The sequence below is a fragment of the Phyllostomus hastatus genome, unplaced genomic scaffold (assembly GCF_019186645.2).
Source record: "Phyllostomus hastatus isolate PE091 unplaced genomic scaffold, TTU_PhHast_1.1 phas_scaffold_129, whole genome shotgun sequence".
NCBI classification, from domain to species: domain Eukaryota; kingdom Metazoa; phylum Chordata; class Mammalia; order Chiroptera; family Phyllostomidae; genus Phyllostomus; species Phyllostomus hastatus.
The window spans coordinates 19,808,028-19,824,515 of NW_025334009.1; the positions used below are offsets into that span (position 1 = coordinate 19,808,028).

The 16,488-nt window shown below is 38.0% G+C and overlaps 1 protein-coding gene across 2 annotated transcripts in view; it reads left to right on the forward strand.

Moving 5' to 3' along the window:
- Nucleotides 1–1,256: 1,256 nt before the first annotated feature.
- The window catches only part of TOP2B (DNA topoisomerase II beta), a 65,140-nt gene continuing 49,908 nt past the window's right edge, over nucleotides 1,257–16,488 (forward strand). The window contains exons 1-3 of one of the 2 annotated variants that reach the window (XM_045857401.1): nucleotides 1,257–1,947; nucleotides 15,233–15,403; nucleotides 16,292–16,382. In XM_045857401.1, coding sequence (XP_045713357.1) covers nucleotides 1,885–1,947; nucleotides 15,233–15,403; nucleotides 16,292–16,382 — 325 coding nt within the window. In that variant the 5' untranslated portion in view covers nucleotides 1,257–1,884. The remainder of the gene's footprint in view (nucleotides 1,948–15,232; nucleotides 15,404–16,291; nucleotides 16,383–16,488) is intronic. The other variant, XM_045857402.1, reaches the window with a different exon arrangement.

The following is a 16,488-nucleotide window of genomic DNA, read 5'->3' on the forward strand; positions in this document are numbered from 1 at the left end:
CCCTCGACATTTTTGTTTTCCCTGGAGAGGAAATGCACAGTTGGCAGAGAAGTTCACAAAAACACCTTTTCACAAAGCAGCAATAGGTTTTTCATCTCTTTGAAAAAAGCTCTCTTGTCACAACTAGTTGATGGCACTTCATGTCCTCAAGTACTCATTTCGTTGACAGTTAACTCTCTTTTTAGTCTGCCCAACAGACCAGATTAAAAATAGTTTGAAATCAAAGGCCCTGTTTTTTATTTTGAACCTGTCGCAGAGCCTGGCACAGGGAGACAGAGTGTGCGCCCAATAAATACTTGTTGAATGAAATTACATTGAAAAGCAGGATGAAGTAAAGCCATCTTCCATCTGCCAAAGACTTTGGTGTGACTGTATGGGTAATTTTTGTTCTTAGAAAGCCTTAATGTGGATAAAATTACTCCTTAGTGTGCGTTTAAAATTCCACCGAAAGCAATTTAAAATATCAGACATACCCCCTTAGAGACAGCCAGGCACAGCTCTGGACAGATGAGAAGAAAAAGTGACAGTGACATTTCCGCATTGTTCGGAGCAGAGAGAAAGGTCAACAAAGAGTAGAAACAGACCCCTCAACCCCACCTGCATTCTTTCTCTGGAACGTTCTCCGTGTGCCTCTTATCATTTAAGTTCTTTAAAGGCAGTTTTCTGGAAACTGACCGTATCCCTTTTGAGGATGAAGGGAGGAAGAGGGAGGAAGGAGACGGAGGTAGGGAAGGTCTGAGCAAAGCATTCTTTCGGCAGCAGCGTCCACTTGGGGCCTTGCGGAGGCCGGGGTCACCACGGCCCTCCTGGCATCAGTGATCTACAACGTCTTGTTTGTGGTTTACAACCGCTCTTTAAAAATACTTTCCCTTTGGGACGGCCCTGAGCTTCTTCCTGTCACCCCACCCCCAGCGGCCCCAGGCAAAGGCAAGGGCTACGTGGGCAGGTCTTAGAGTAAACAGCACGCTCGGAGGATTACGATCGACCCGAGGCGAATTCGACCCTTTCCCTTCGTCGCCCTCAAATGACCCTTGACAGCAGCCCCTGATCTCCCTTCAAATGGAAAACCCACAGGCGCACACACACACACACACACACACAAACAAAAAACCCTAAGTCTTCCCTTCGGTTGCTACCCGCAATGACGTTTCCCCCTCGGGTCCCGCCCCTCAGGGGGCCTGGAATTTTTGGATTGGCCAAGAGCCTGGGCGACAAGGCCTCGATTGGGCGACGGGGCGCTGACTGACAGCGGGGGCGTCCGCCGCGCCCTCCCTCCCCGGTGTGCGAGTGTGTGTGTGCGGTGTTATGCCGGACAAGAGGGAGGCGACCGCGGCGGCGGAGGCTCTGTTTATTGTCCCTGTCGGTCTGAGGAAGTCGGGGCTGCAGCACGGCCTACGAAGGCCGCCTTTGAGGCAGCAGCGGCAGGCGGCAACTCCGGGACCCGGAGCAGCCGGCCTTCACGGAGCGTGAGGAAGGACAAGGCACCTCTGCGTCCTCGGGCTTCCGGGCCGAGCTCGCTGCTTGCACCTCCGGACCTCGGCCCCGCTGGCGGAGGCGCCCGCGGGAGGACGAAGAGCAGGAACCCCTGCTACTCAGCTGTCGCCGGCGTCCTCCCGCTTCCTCCTCCACCTTTCCCCTCGGCGACGGCGCTAGGCCCGGGCGACGCGAACGCCGCGCCTCGAGTTTGAGGGCGGCGGGCGGCGCGGCCTCCTCGGTGGTCTCGGTCGGGCGTCCTCTCCGGGTCCCGGCGATGGGGCGCGGGGGGCGGCGCCGCTAAGAGCCCGGCGAGTGGAGCGGTCGGTGCGGAGCAGCGGGGCCGGACGGCCCGCGAGGAGGCGGGAGCGGCGGCCGGGGCCTCGGGGCCTGTGAGCGGAGGCACCCGTCATGGCCAAGGCGGGCGGCGGTGGCGGCGCGGGAGCCGGCGGCAACGGGGCACTGACCTGGGTGGTGAGTGGCGGGCGCCCGGGGGTGGGGGTCCGGGCCGCGGCATTGTTCCCGGCCCGCGGCGGGGCAGGAATTCCGCAGGGGGACGGGGGTGGGGTGGGAGGGAGGGGAAAGAGGGAAATCCGGTCCTCGGAACGCGCGCGGGGTCGGGGCTTCTCCCACCAAAACCCCCCGCACCCCGCCCCTTTTCTTTCTTCTCTTTACCTCCTTGAAGGCTCCGGCTGCGGGAGCCTAGCGTGCACTTGAAACTTTGGGGGGCAAACCCTGAACACGACATGGGCCCCTGCTTTATCTTTTCCCCTCCGTCCCATACTCTTGGGCAGACGAGAAGGAGAGGATAGCTGTGGCAATAGGCGTGTGTGTCTGTGTGGGTCAGCACTTTCTCCAAGTGTGGCTTAGGGAAATCCCGGAGAAAGGGCCGTGTGTGTGTGTGTGTGTGTGTGTGTGTGTGTGTGCGTGTATTGAAAATGCAACCATTTCTGATGATCTGATCTCTCAAAGAATGGATTTGGCGGGGAATGTGTCCGCAGCAGTTTACTCGTCAATTCCGAGAGTCTCATTCACTTGCATGTACACGTAAATTCCGAGAGTGGCATTCACTCGGGATGGCGGCTTCACAGCGGTTCTGGTGTGTCGGTAGTCCGTCTGTCAGGGCGGGATTGTTAAAAGGAGCGCTCACCTGCGTCAGCCTCGCAGGTGACACGAGGCGGAGGCTGAGTGGAGAGCGCTGGGGAGGTGACTGAAAGTGATTTGTCCTGGAGTTAAAAGGACTTGGGCGCTCAGTTAGTTCCTGCTGGGAAGTGGTAGTGGAGGGAAGACCGAGAGAGATCCAGTTCCCACGGCAGATCGATAATTCACTTGCTCAGCATAGAGTTCAGATCGGGGTCATTTCCTACACAGAAAAGCCCGGCTCAGCCAACTGGCGAGGGACCCAGGAGAAAAAGAAAAAAAGCATTTCATTTTCCAGGGACTTTTGATAGACCCTCCCTTTTTCAACACACCTAAGGAAGCTTTCACCCTGGCGTTTTTATTACTTAATTCTTCATTTTCTCTTTGCTTGGGCAATGTTTGAGTTAGTTGAGTAGCCCTTCTGCTGTATTGGCCAGTACTCCCTGTACAAAGCTTGTTGCTGATAGCAGGAGAACGTTGGGACCTTTTGTTTGCATGGCTAGGTGTTTTGCAAAATAACTTGCCAGGTTCTTACTGTAGGATCTCTCCAAAATGTGTGTATTACTCCACTAACGTAATATGAACAGACTAGAGGCCAGAGACGTAAAACGTCATCTGACATAAGTTAATGGTCCATGTGGACATTTGGGGAGAGGGGGAATGAATAAACACAAAAAGAATGATTTTTAAAAATTGATGGCCCTTACCCCTGTTACTAAAATCAAACCATTACTAAAAATGGAATTAGTTTGCCAGATGGTTCTCATTCACTATTTGGAAGTGTTGAGGCCTGATCAGTGTTTTCTCTGAGGACCTCTGATTCTATAATGGTAAACATGTTGCTCCAAGATTGAATTGGTTGGCTTCACTATTTGATAGCAGTATTTAAATTACTGCTATTTTACTTTGTAGATAATTAAATGACCATTTTTTTCTTTCAAGCTCAATAAGAAACTTTCATTTATATGAGTAATTTTGTGAAATTTAGAGGGTCTCATTCAATATCAGGAAAATTCATTTGAAACAAATTGATTTATTGATTAAAGATTTTTTCATTATAAAAATACTAATATTGGAAATATAGTAAAATAAGTAGGAAAAATCTTTTATTTATACATTATATCCTCTTGCTGAATTAAAAAGTTTATTAAAAAGATAGTTACCCCATAAGTTTGCTGTAGGGTTTGATGCATGCTTTAAATTTAAGTCAGATTATGTGAACATCATTATGTCCATAATATATACCATTGATCAGAGACTTGTTTAACTTTGTTGGAGATGATAAAGTGAGGTGATTATGAACATGGACTTTGAGGTGAGATTAATGGCTAAAAAGTTCATTTAGTTTTTTCTGTATGATGACTCTAGTAGTACTTAGTTGCCTTTAAGTTCTTTCGAAACAGTTTTGTTACATTGTATTGTGACAGCTGTCATATCAGTGTGCATTTAACAAAACTATCAAAATTGGTGAATTTTTGTGCAGCCATTTTAATTGAAGATGGAAGAAAATATGCAACATTATCAGTATATTATGCTTTATTTTTTCAAGAAAGGTAAAAATGCAACTGAGGCAAAAAAGGATTTGTGCAGTATATGGAGAAGGTGCTGAGACTGATCAAATGTGTCAAAAGTGGTTTGCGAAGTTTCTTGGCACTATTGACATTTTGGCCAAATAATTCTCTGCTGTGGGACTGTCTTATATGTATTGGAAGATGTTTAGCAGCACCCCTGGCCTCTACTCACTAGAAGCCAGTAGCGGGACATAGCTGACATACTCAAAATATCGAAATCAATAAAGTTATTGGTAAAAACAAAAAATGTGTCTTTTATTTTAAGGAAAAACGTGATGGGTTTTTTGGTCAACCCAATAGATTCAGATGCTGTCTCCAACAGGAGTGCACAAGGAACTTAATGTTTTGAAGCTTGTTTTCTCATCTGTAAAATAAGGTTGCTTTGAAAATTGAGATAACATTTGGCACAGCACTGGTCTTAATAAATGTTTGTGCACTTCTTGAATTTCACCAATAAAAACAATCAGAATGATAAAGTTGTTTCATATAAAATATCTTTAAGCCAGGGCAAAAGCAAATTATTCCTTTGCAAAGAGTTCAGGGGTTTGCTGCAGTGGCGGTCATCTGTGTCTGAGGAGGATAACTTTGCTATGTTGAAATTGGTGTTATGTTGCCACCTGCTTGTGGGTAACAGGAAGAAGTAAAAGTGGAATTGGTCTCTGATATTATTTTGGGAATGCCATGTGTTGCTCGTATTGACTTCTGTTTAGTTGGATGCCAGCATTTGGTGTTAACAGTGTCACTGCACAAGAGTTTACATTATAATATCTGAAACCACAAAGCAAAGTGGTTTAAGACTAACATTAACTCCTCGGTAGTGTATTTGGTTTTTGTTGGATTTGCAGAATCTAAAATTTAAAAAGGTGAAAAATATAAATCCAGTAAAACTGTTTTAAGTTAAAATAGCTATGAAGGCTTCTCTGAAGGAAGCAGTTTCTTGAATTAGCTTATGGTGTGTAAAGCTTTGATTTTTAGACCCTCATAGTTGATTGGACATTTTACTCCAGTCATTTATCGTCTGTAAGTGGTTGTAAAAAATAAATTTGTGAAAATGTAAGAATATAGTTAATCACTAGTGAATATTGATTTTTCCCAGTAACACCCTAATTTAATATATTAAAAATATTGTAATAGAAAATATTCAGCATATAAAAAAGTGGTGGCCAGAAAAGTATAAGGACTTTCTTTGTATCATCAGTCTTCAGCAATCATCAGTTCAAGGTCACCCACCTTTCCCCTCTTCATTATTTTGAAGTAAAGCAAATCCTTTAATTATATCACTTATCTGTAAATATTTCAATATTTAAATCTAAAACATATGCCTCTTTAAAAAAATTAAACCACAATTAACTGCAGTATTTGTAAAGTAAAATTTTATGACATATAAAATAAATTTTTTTGACCATGGCTGTATATGAAAATATTGTTTAAAAACTTGTTTTTATTTTTATTTAATTTTATTTATTTATTCTTAGAGAGAGGGGAAGGGAGGGAGAAAGAGGGAGAGAAACATTGGTTGGTTGCCTGTAGCATGGCCCCAGCCAGGGACCTGGCCCACAACCCAGGCATGTGCCCTGACTGGGAATCAAACCAGAGACCTTTTGGTTTCCAGGCCAGCACTCAATCCACTGAGCCACAGCAGGCAGGGCTAAAGATTTGTTTTAAGAACATTGTTTTAGTGGCTCATTTTTGCAAGTCTGAACTGCTCAAACAGATTTTCAAAGGCATTTTTTTCAAAAATTATATGCCCTCCCAAATGAAATACATTTTGGATAGTTCTCATAGATTTATTTCTTCACAGTCTCCTGCATGTCATGTTTATTTCGGTCATTTTGCCTTAGCCTGCTTACCTTTCATCACAAATGCCTCTTTTGCCCCTCTTTACCAGTCTAAATCTTAACTACTCATCGAAGGCTACTTGAGAGTCTCACCAACCTTTTATCCTCCGATTCATACTCATCTTTTTCTGTTACTCTTATGGATCGTACAACATAAATGTCTTTCTTTTTAATGTAATTTTTATGTGTTATACTTTTGTCTTAACAATTAGATTATAAACTCCTGAAGTTAGAGATCATATATTTTACTTGTTTGTATCCTGTTTAGCAGGGGTCCCCAACCCCTGGGCCATGGACCTGTATGGGTACCCGACTGCTGCTCAATAGGAACCAGGCCTGCAGCAGAGCTCGCCTGAGCTCCATCTGCTGGCTCACAGTGCCAGAAAGTTTGGGGACCGCTGCTTCAGAGTATCTAGCAAAGAGCTGAATAAATAATCGGACTGCAGTTATTGTTAACAAATTGGATAGTTAGTATGTACTTAACTTCCTGAAAACTCTTTTTTCATTATCAGGACAAGTGGTCAAGTAGCAATATTCATTAGATACATTCTCAAATAACATAATAGCAGTTTTTAGAAACAGTTTTTTATTTCATATATTTTACTTTTTAACATAATTTTTATTTTTTGTTGTTATTCTATTACAGTTGCCCAATTTTCCCCCTTTGCCCTCCTCTGCCCACACCCCACCCTAAACAGTCAATCCCCACACCGTTGTCCATGTCCATGGGCCATTCTTTAACTAGTCCCTTCCCCTTCTTTCCACTATTATCCCGCTTCCCCCTAGAAACAGTTTTTATAAATTATGCTAGGCTTTCTGAGTAGAAGTGTGTTTACCTGCATGGTTTCAGATCTGTTCGATACTTAGATGGTAGCAGCAGTTACATTTTACTAAGTATGTTTTTTACCAAGCCTCTTATTTTTTTAAAAAATTAAATCTTAATACAAGTATGACCCCATTTTAAAGAAAAGGTTTAATTGTTCCCATGTGCAGAGAAGGAAACAGGGTCCTAGAGATTAGATAACAAACTATTAGGGCATGGGTAAGGCAAAGGTGGGTTTTAAACCACACTTATGTTCTTAACCATTATTTATTCTTTTCCCCTCCCCCATTTGACAATATTAAAAACTAAACTCATCTTTTATACCTTAATGTGACAGGATAAACAAAGCATTTTGGGACATACCTATCTCTCTTCTACTAACCTATTTCATTCACACAAAAGGCTAGGAAGTACATTTCCTTTTCAGGGTATATACATTTTGTATAGCATAATGCTCTTTAAGAGTATGGGCTATGAAATCACATCATCTGATTTTATAATTCAGCCTCTTTAAATACTAGCTTCATTAGCTTTAGGAAAACACCTAACTTCTCCAGACCTTAGTTTCCTCATCCAAGAGAAACATAGTAATACTTTTAACTTTATGGAGCTCTTATTAGGATTAAGATTATTTATATAATTCCCATAATGCTTGGCACATAGTACGCTCTCAGATGGGTACACATACATACACAAATTTTCCTTTTTTTTAGTAGGAAGATTTTCTGACTTTTTATTTATTTATTTTCTTATTTGTAGAAGGGAAGGGAGAAAGAGAGGAAGAGAAACATCAATGTGTGGTTGCCTCTCACATGCCCCTGCAACCCAGGCATGCACTGTAGACTGGGAATCGAATCCACAACTCTGTTTGGTTCACAGGCCAGCACTCAACCACTGAGCCACACCAGCTGGGCCCATTTTCCCTTTTTTAATCCAGTGATAACCTATTTCATTTCTTTTGTGTCAGAGAAAGTATACTTTTTATATTAAGCAATAATCACTATAACAACTCTAGTTTAACATCTATCACCACACACAGAGAACCTTAAAGACCCACTCTTAGCAACGTTCACATAATACAGTATTATTAACTACAGTCACCATGCTGCACATTATACCTCCAGGACTTACTTATTTTGACTGCCTTTACCCTTCCTTCCACCCCCATCTCTGGCAACCCTCAGTCTCTTCTTTGTATATGTGAGTTTGCTTTTTTGTGTTTGTTTTGGTTTATTTTAGATTCTTAGTAAGTGAAATCATATAATATCTGCTTTTCTCAGACTTATTTCATTTAGCGTAATTACTTTAAGGTCCAACCATATTGTCACAAATGGCAAGATCTCATTTTTTTATGGCTGAATTATATTCCTCTGTGTGTGCCTCACATTTTCTTTATACATTGATCCATGGGCAAACACTCAGGTTGCTTCCATGTCTTGGGTATTGTAAATAATGTTGCAGCGAGCATGGGGGTGCATATATCTTTCTGAGTTACTGTTTTCATTTTCTTCAGTTAAATACTGAGAAGTGAAATTGCTGGGTCATATGGTAGTTCTATTTTTAATTTTTAGAAGAGTCTCCATACTGTTTTCCATAGTGGCTGCACCAACTTACATTCCCACCAATGGTGCACAAGTATTTCCTTTTCTCTACATCCTCACCAAACTTATTTCTTGTCTTAAAAATAATGTATATACATATACACATACATACATACATACATACATACTTATTTATTTATTTATTTATTTATTTATTTATTTATTTATAGGGGAAGGTAGGGAGAAAGAGAGGAGGGAAACACTGATGTGAGAGAGAAACACGGATTGGTTGTCTCTTGCACACGCCCCAACTGGGGACCAGGCACATGCCCTGACTAGATTTGAACCTGACCAGATTTGAACTGGTGACCTTTTGCTCTGTTGTATGATGCCCAGCTGAGCCTCCTCACTGTAGATAATAGCCTTCTAACAGGTGTGAGGTAACATCATTATGATTTTGATTTGCATTTTCATGGTGCTTAGTGATGCTCAGCACCTTTCCATGCACCTGTTGTCCATCTGTATGTTTTTTGGAAAATATTCAGATTCTCTGCTCATTTTTTAAATCAAATTGGTTTTTATTGGTGCTATGTATCAAATATATGATTTGCAAATATTTTCTCCCTTTTGATAAGTTGCCTTTCATTTTGTTGATGGTTTCTTTTGCTGTTTAGAGAGAAGCTTTTTGTTTGGTGTAGTCTCACTTGTTTATTTTTGCTATTGTTGCCTTTGCTTTTGGTGTCAGATCCTAAAGATTGCCACCAACACTGATGTCAGGGAGCTTACTATCTATGTTTTCTAAGAGTTTTATGGTTTCAAGTCTTACATTCAAGTCTTCAATCCATTTTGAATTGATTTTTGTTTGATTTCTGTGAAAAAAAATGCCATTGGAATTTTGATAGGGATTGCATTGAGTCTGTAGGTTGCTTTGGGTAGTGTGGACATTTTAACAACATTAATTCTTCCAGTTCATCAGCATAGAATATCTTTACATGTATTTATGTCTTCTTCAGTTTCTTTCCTCAGTGTCTTGCAATTTTCAGTGCAGAGGTATTCACCTTCTTGTTTACATTTATTTAACCAAGGTGTTTTATTCTTTTTGATGCAGTTGTATATTGGATTGTTTTTATTTATTTATTTATTTATTTATTTATTTATTTATTGCAAGGGAATGGAGGGAGAAAGAGAGAGAGAGTGAGAGAAACATCAATGTGCGGTTGCTGGGGGCCGTGGCCTGCAACCCAGGCATATGCCCTGACTGGGAATCGAACCTGCGATGCTTTGGTTCTCAGCCCATGTTCAATCCACTGAGCTACGCCAGCCAGGGCTTGGATTGTTTTCTTAATTTCTTTCAGTTTGTTATTAAAGTACAGAAAGAACATTTTGGTGTATTGCTATTATATTCTGCAACTTTACTGAATTCATTGGTTAGTTCCAATAGTTTTTTGGTTGAGTCTTTAGGATTTTCTATATATAATATGTCACCTGCAAATAGTGACAGCTTTACTTTTTTTCAGATTTGGATGCCTTTTACAGAAAGTGTATTTTTTTTCCACAGTGGACATTTTAGCATTTCTTATGATCTTAAGTATCCCTCATCTTCCACACTTCTCCTTGTCCCTGTCTTAGGGAGGACATTTCTGGAGGAGCATAGTTGGAAGACAAATTGATAGTTTTTGTTTCCATTAATGGTGGGTAGATAACATGACTCTGTTGTTATATAGGTGAAATGTGGCTAAAGTAGACATCAAGCATGGCAGCCTTGAGGGAGAAAAAGAGAAGAGATAATGCAAAAGGATAATGCAAAGTGAAAGGATGCTATAGAAGATAAGAGACTTGTTACTAAAGCTTTTGCTAATCCCACTCTTGTTTGCTTGGGGATGATGAGATTTTGTGCTGATTATGTGAATGAGTGGCTCAGTTCATTTTTAGCACCAACTGGCAGACCATCTCCTTTCCCCTCTTTGGCAGCAATTCACTTTTCTATAGAAAAACAAGAACTGTGGATGATTGCCCCAAATTCCTATATTTTAAGTGACAGTTCTGTGTAAGAAAAATATTTCTTTTTACAAAATAATCGTGGTATCTACTCATTCTAAAATAAGGAGTTTGTTTTATTGGAATGTTTTTCTTTTCTGGGGGTTGAGAAGTATTCTCGATAAAGGTCGAGTCTTGGATAAGTATGAAATCTATATTCTTTTACTACCAGGAGTTAGTATTGCAAAAATGCTATAAAGTAGATTAATATTTAAAAATAGATTTTATATATTATTTTGATGCTTTTGTTATAACTTAAATGCCCCATGTTTTGTCGCTTAACTCGACAGCCAGCTTTTGAACTGTGAAAAAAGTCAGTTATGGCATCATCATGTGTGTAAATCACAAAGAATAGAATGAAAACAACTTTTTTTATGTGAAGAATATGTATTCTAATATGGGATTATTTTACATTTTCATTGCCTTTAATTTACGTGGGAATGAAAATGTTGCCCTGATTTATTAGATTCCAGTGTAATTGGGTGCTGGAATTATAAATAGTTTGGTAATTTGACCAACAAGTAAATAAATTACAAATAAACTTAAATCATATGTTTTTAACTTCTACTTTGACAAAAGTTTATTTGGAATTCTCTTGATAACTGATTATTTTTAATGACTATTAATATTTAGTCAATATGGAGTACTTAGTGTAATTACTGTAGTACAAGATATTATTACTGTGAACATATAAGAAAAAGAAAAGTTTGAATCATTTTCTTTTTCAAATCAAAAGACCCCTTCTTTTCAATATTTAAAATGAGCATAATTCTCATAGACTGAAGGTATCAAATATATATCACTCTCCTGTATCATCTGTGCAATTGAGTGTGCTTTTTGTAAGGGTGTACATATGAGTTTGCTGGTCTGTTTTTGTTAAGGCTAATTTCTTGATCATTTCTCTGAATATTATCAGTAACAGTATTAAAACTGATGATACCCAGGGTGACTATCCCTCTTGTCCTTCCCTTTTTAAGGTGATAATGTGATCAAAGATTTTTTTCATTTAGTTTCTTTGTTCTTTGATTGGGGTTGTTTGTATTCAAACCTGTTCTAGGTATGGGACCATCTCATTGAATAGGAAGGGGAAGGGAAGTTGCCCTCTTTTGCTTTACCCTCAGATTTTCATTTTTAGTGGCCTGGCCATTGCTCAGGGGACAACTTGCTAATAAACAGGAGCTGAAAAAGACCATTAGTCTAGGTTTCTGTTAGAAAAGCTTATTGACCTCTTAGGAGAGAATCTTCTTTCTTTGTTGCGCATGAGCTAGTGAGCATTGCAAACTATCATTTGCAGACAACAGGAGAGTAAGCTAAATCTGGTGGCAATATTAATTTTTACTTTCTACTTTGTCAAGGCTGCCAGCCTTACTTGTTTATTTGGGTTTCACTTCCTGTTTGCCTAGATTCAAGTTAGACAGTTGGAACAGCAGAAGTAGTAAGAAAGTACAAACAGTGCCTCTAGAAAAAAGAAGGCTTCCGTTTTATCCTAGCATAATTATATTTTCACATAAATAGGTTAATAAGCTTTGAAATATATGTTCATTGTAGAAAATTAAAAAGTGTATATCAGAAAATGACCAATATTTCTTTTTCTCACAGATTAATTTATTGATATTCTGTGGGTATATTTTATATTTTCTTATGCATATATATAATTTATTTTCTGATGAAAACGGGCTCATTTTAATATACTTAATAACTGTTCAATATACAGGGTAATTTTAATAAACTATAAATTATGATTTAATATCATAGTTAAGAATTTATTTGAAATATCTACAGAAGACTTTAAAACATCTGTTTTATTATGATATTCTATAAATAATATGTAATTTTCATTACTTTAAATAGAATGATACGTCTTTTTCTTCAGCACCTGTCATGTGATATTTAAGAAAGTGTATTTTGGCATAAAATGTTTAAAATATATTGTCACATTTATTTTCTAATTATATACAGGGGTGGGCAAAAGTAGGTTTACAGCTGTGAGTGCATGAAACACAAGAGTTTATTCTTGTATTGTTATTTATTAATTATTGTATTACTTTCCATGTGAATAACTGTAAGTCAACTTTTGCCCACCCCTTATTATTCCTAGAGAAAATTACAAATAGTAATCTGACAAAGCCAACTACATTTCACATACTCTATGATTTTCAAGACATCTTAGCGAGAATGACAACTTTTTGAACTTGATAGGAAGGTGGTTGGTGCAAGCCAGACATTCCTTATTTTCATGTATCCATCTGGAGGTAGTGGTGGCAGTTGGTAGTAAGGGGTTGTAGAGAATATTGAAAATTCTTGAAAACAGAGTTAGGTAGCCCTTCACCCCTTTTTTCCATACCTGTATGCCACTTGAGTTCAGTGTAACTCATCAGGGTCAAATTTGGGAGCCCAAATTAGGGAGACAGGAGTCTCTGGTTGTGTCTAATCTTCAAAATGCTTTGTTTGTAGTAGGATTTGTTTTGGAGAGGTAGCCTTGAATAGGAAAAGAAAAAGCCCTTACTTGGATGGTTTTATAAGTTCCGATCTTCATGCCAATAATTGCAAAGTTCTAAGTTAGTGGTATGAAGTTAACTCACCTTTGATTCCATTGCATTTATCATCATTAAATGCTTTTTTAAAAAGATCATTAAGGTCAAAGTCATTATGATCTGTGTTCTAACTATTTTGTTTTTACCATTAGATTTTTTTCTTTAAATTAATCATCATGAAAAGCAAGGAACATAATTAGACATACTGAAAGTGTCTGGTATTTTAAAAACATGGTTCATATTTCTGGCCAGCTAGTTTATAATCTAACTTTTGATAGAAACACAATATGAAGACTTTATGAAACAATTATTTTCTTTTGTCCAAAGGTATTTTGTTTGTTTCAGTTAAGAACTCTTTAATTATTTGTCATTTTTCACTTATGTGTTTCTGGGAACTTTTTTTGTCTCAAAGTTATTTATTCATGAACTACATTTAAAGTAATACAAAAGTTTTCCCAGGAAATCCACAGGCTTCTCACCATGCTCACTTTAAAAAAAAATTTTATTGTATTGTTTTCCATTCCCATTTAGTCCCTTTATATCTCCCTCCCTGCTGCAATCACTACACTGTTGTCCATGCCTGAGTCCTTTTTCCTTTTTACTCAATTCCTCCAACCCCAAACCTCCCCCGACCCCTTATCTGTCATCCTGCTCTCCATCTATGAGTTTGTCCCTATTTTCCTTGTTAGTTCAGTTTGTTCATGAGATTTCACATATGAGTGAAATTATGGTATTTTTAATGAACTCTGAGCAGAGTTAATGGGTGAGAGAATAAGTGCCTTATAAGTGAGAGAATATAAAAATATTTAAAGTTTAGAAAATGTGTTATAATGCTGTTTAATATTGTGAAATATTAAATATCTTCCATTTTAATTTATGGTGTTGGAAGATTTTAATTAACATTTGAATTTCCATAGGGTTTGTATGTTATAATTCCTGTTTTGGTTTAGACTATGCACAGGTTCTATAGTTTGATTTTTAAACATACATGTGAAGGCTATGTAATGATATTCTTTTTAACAATAACTTTAAAGATGATGGTATGGCTATTATCTTTGACTTGAATTGAAGTGGTACACTGCTTGTTCATATGCACAAAGTCTCTCTCTCTTCCTTTGTTTCTCTTCTGATTGTTTCACTTTTACTAAAGTTCAAAGACCTGTGAAGATATTTTATTTTTCTCACTGTATCTTATGTTTGAGTTTTTAAACACTTTATTTATTTTTATTTTTTAAATTTATTTTTATCGTATTTTCCCATTACCATTTATCCCCTTTATACCTTTCTCCCTGCGCCCTGCAGTTACCACACTGTTGTCCATGTCCATCCATGAGTCCTTTTTGTTCAATCCCTCCACCGCCTAACCTCTCTCCCTGGAGCTGTCAGTCTGCTGTCTGTCTGTGAATCTGTCTCTATTTTGCTTGTTAGTTCAGTTTGTTCATTTATTGACTCTAAGAAACTCAGGCCTCATAATACCTTTTTTTTAATTGGATGTCTTATCTGTCAGTATTAGGGAATTCCAGAAGGAGCGAGGTGTTCTCCGATGCTATTAAGAAGACAGGGAAATTTCCAGATGATGGGAATTCGAGTTTGGGAGCATTATCTGCTGTAATGGGTAGAATCAGGATTAACTGTCTCTGCCTCCTTGGAACTGGCAGAGAAACTGAAATCATAGGGTGCCTCAATAAGGGGGCACATATCACTGATATATAAACAATTATGGCATGACCTGCAAAAGTGTGAAATTTGAGATTTCATAAACCACGTTTAGTGTTCTCCATTATATCAGTGTTTACTAATTACCTAGGTTATTATTCTATGTAAGTTACTTTTGCCCACTCTTTACTATAATCTTCAGTAGGTTAATGACAGGGAACTTAATCTGCAAGTTTTTTGGGAGACCATTGCAGCCAGTCAGGTTCAATCATTGTGAACCTGTAACCTGATCAGAACTAATATTCCTTGGGTCGTTTTGAGGACTACAAAAATTAACTTGATTATCTTACAGAATGGGAGATACTTATATTTCTAGATTGAATAGATACAGGCTTTTCTAGCTGTTCTGGTGCCTCTGCATTATAGTGTGAAACTGCAGTTTCATACTACATTATAAAAAGAACTAGGCTGTCAGTAAATAGATTGTTATCTTAGGACTTGAAAGTCAATGAACCTGAAAGATAATTTTGTTAAAAAGAAAACCTATGACATGTATCCATATACATTTTAGTTTACCCCTTGGTAGGTTATTTAAATTTGATTTTTTGGTTAATTTTAGACTCTTTTTGATCAGAACAATGCTGTAAAAAAAGAAGAGTCGGAAACTGCAAACAGAAATGATTCTTCAAAGAAGTTGTCTGTTGAGAGAGTATATCAGAAAAAGACACAACTTGAACACATTCTCCTTCGTCCTGACACATACATCGGGTCAGTGGAGCCATTGACACAGGTAGTTGTTTTTAAATTTTATTGGGATTAGGAGATGTATATGTATATCGACTTTTTAATATAATTTTTGTGATTATATGCTTTATAAGTATATAACTTCATGTCTCTGTCATCATAAACAAAATAGAGGATATAAGAGAGGTAGAAATATCTTCATTTCTTGCTAGGGATCAAAAGACTAGGAGATAAAAACTATCAAAGGTAAGAACTATAGAGTAAAATGGTACTATATGAACTTTTAGAAAAGTGCCTAATTAAGTTCATGCATGCTGTGGTTTACTTTAAATTCTAGAATTTATACATACATACTAATGATTTATTTAATATTTACTATGGACTTGGCCTACACATTTTATCTTGTTTGATTTTAACAATTTTGGGAAGTAGATACTGTTATCTTCATTTTATAGATAAGGAAACTGGAGTTCATATAAAGTAACTTGCTCAGATCTGTCAACTAGGAAGAGCTGGGATTCAAAGCTGGGTCTCTTTGACTCCCAAGTCATGTTGTGTTCATACTATTTTAATCTGGGATCCTTATAAAATAAAAAAATATATGGCTTGTAGTAAAAGTCTAAAGTATATATATTTTCATTTTTTCTATTATACTTAAATACTGTTTCTTACAATTCTTGGTGCCTTATATTAAAGCTAAATTTATGGATAAAATACAGATGATACAAAATGAACAGTTTCTCAGTTTTGAGGTTATTTAAATTGATTGTGAATACTGTGATATTGATTGTAACTGAAGTAGTATATGTTTTTTTTTTACTTTGAAAGTCTAAGTATTTACAGCATAAAGGACAGATGTGTGTTTATACTGTGTAAAATTGATGCTAAACACTTTTTTACTTAATAAGTTTTTTGAATTTTTTTCTTAATGCAGCTAATGTGGGTGTATGATGAAGATGTAGGAATGAATTGCAGAGAGGTTACCTTTGTGCCAGGTTTATACAAGATCTTTGATGAAATCTTGGGTGAGTACTGGCTTAAGATTTGATGCATCTGATTAAGATTCTGCTGATATCATTAATATGTCCTTATATATAAGGCCAGACTTACAATATAAATTTTAAAGGCATA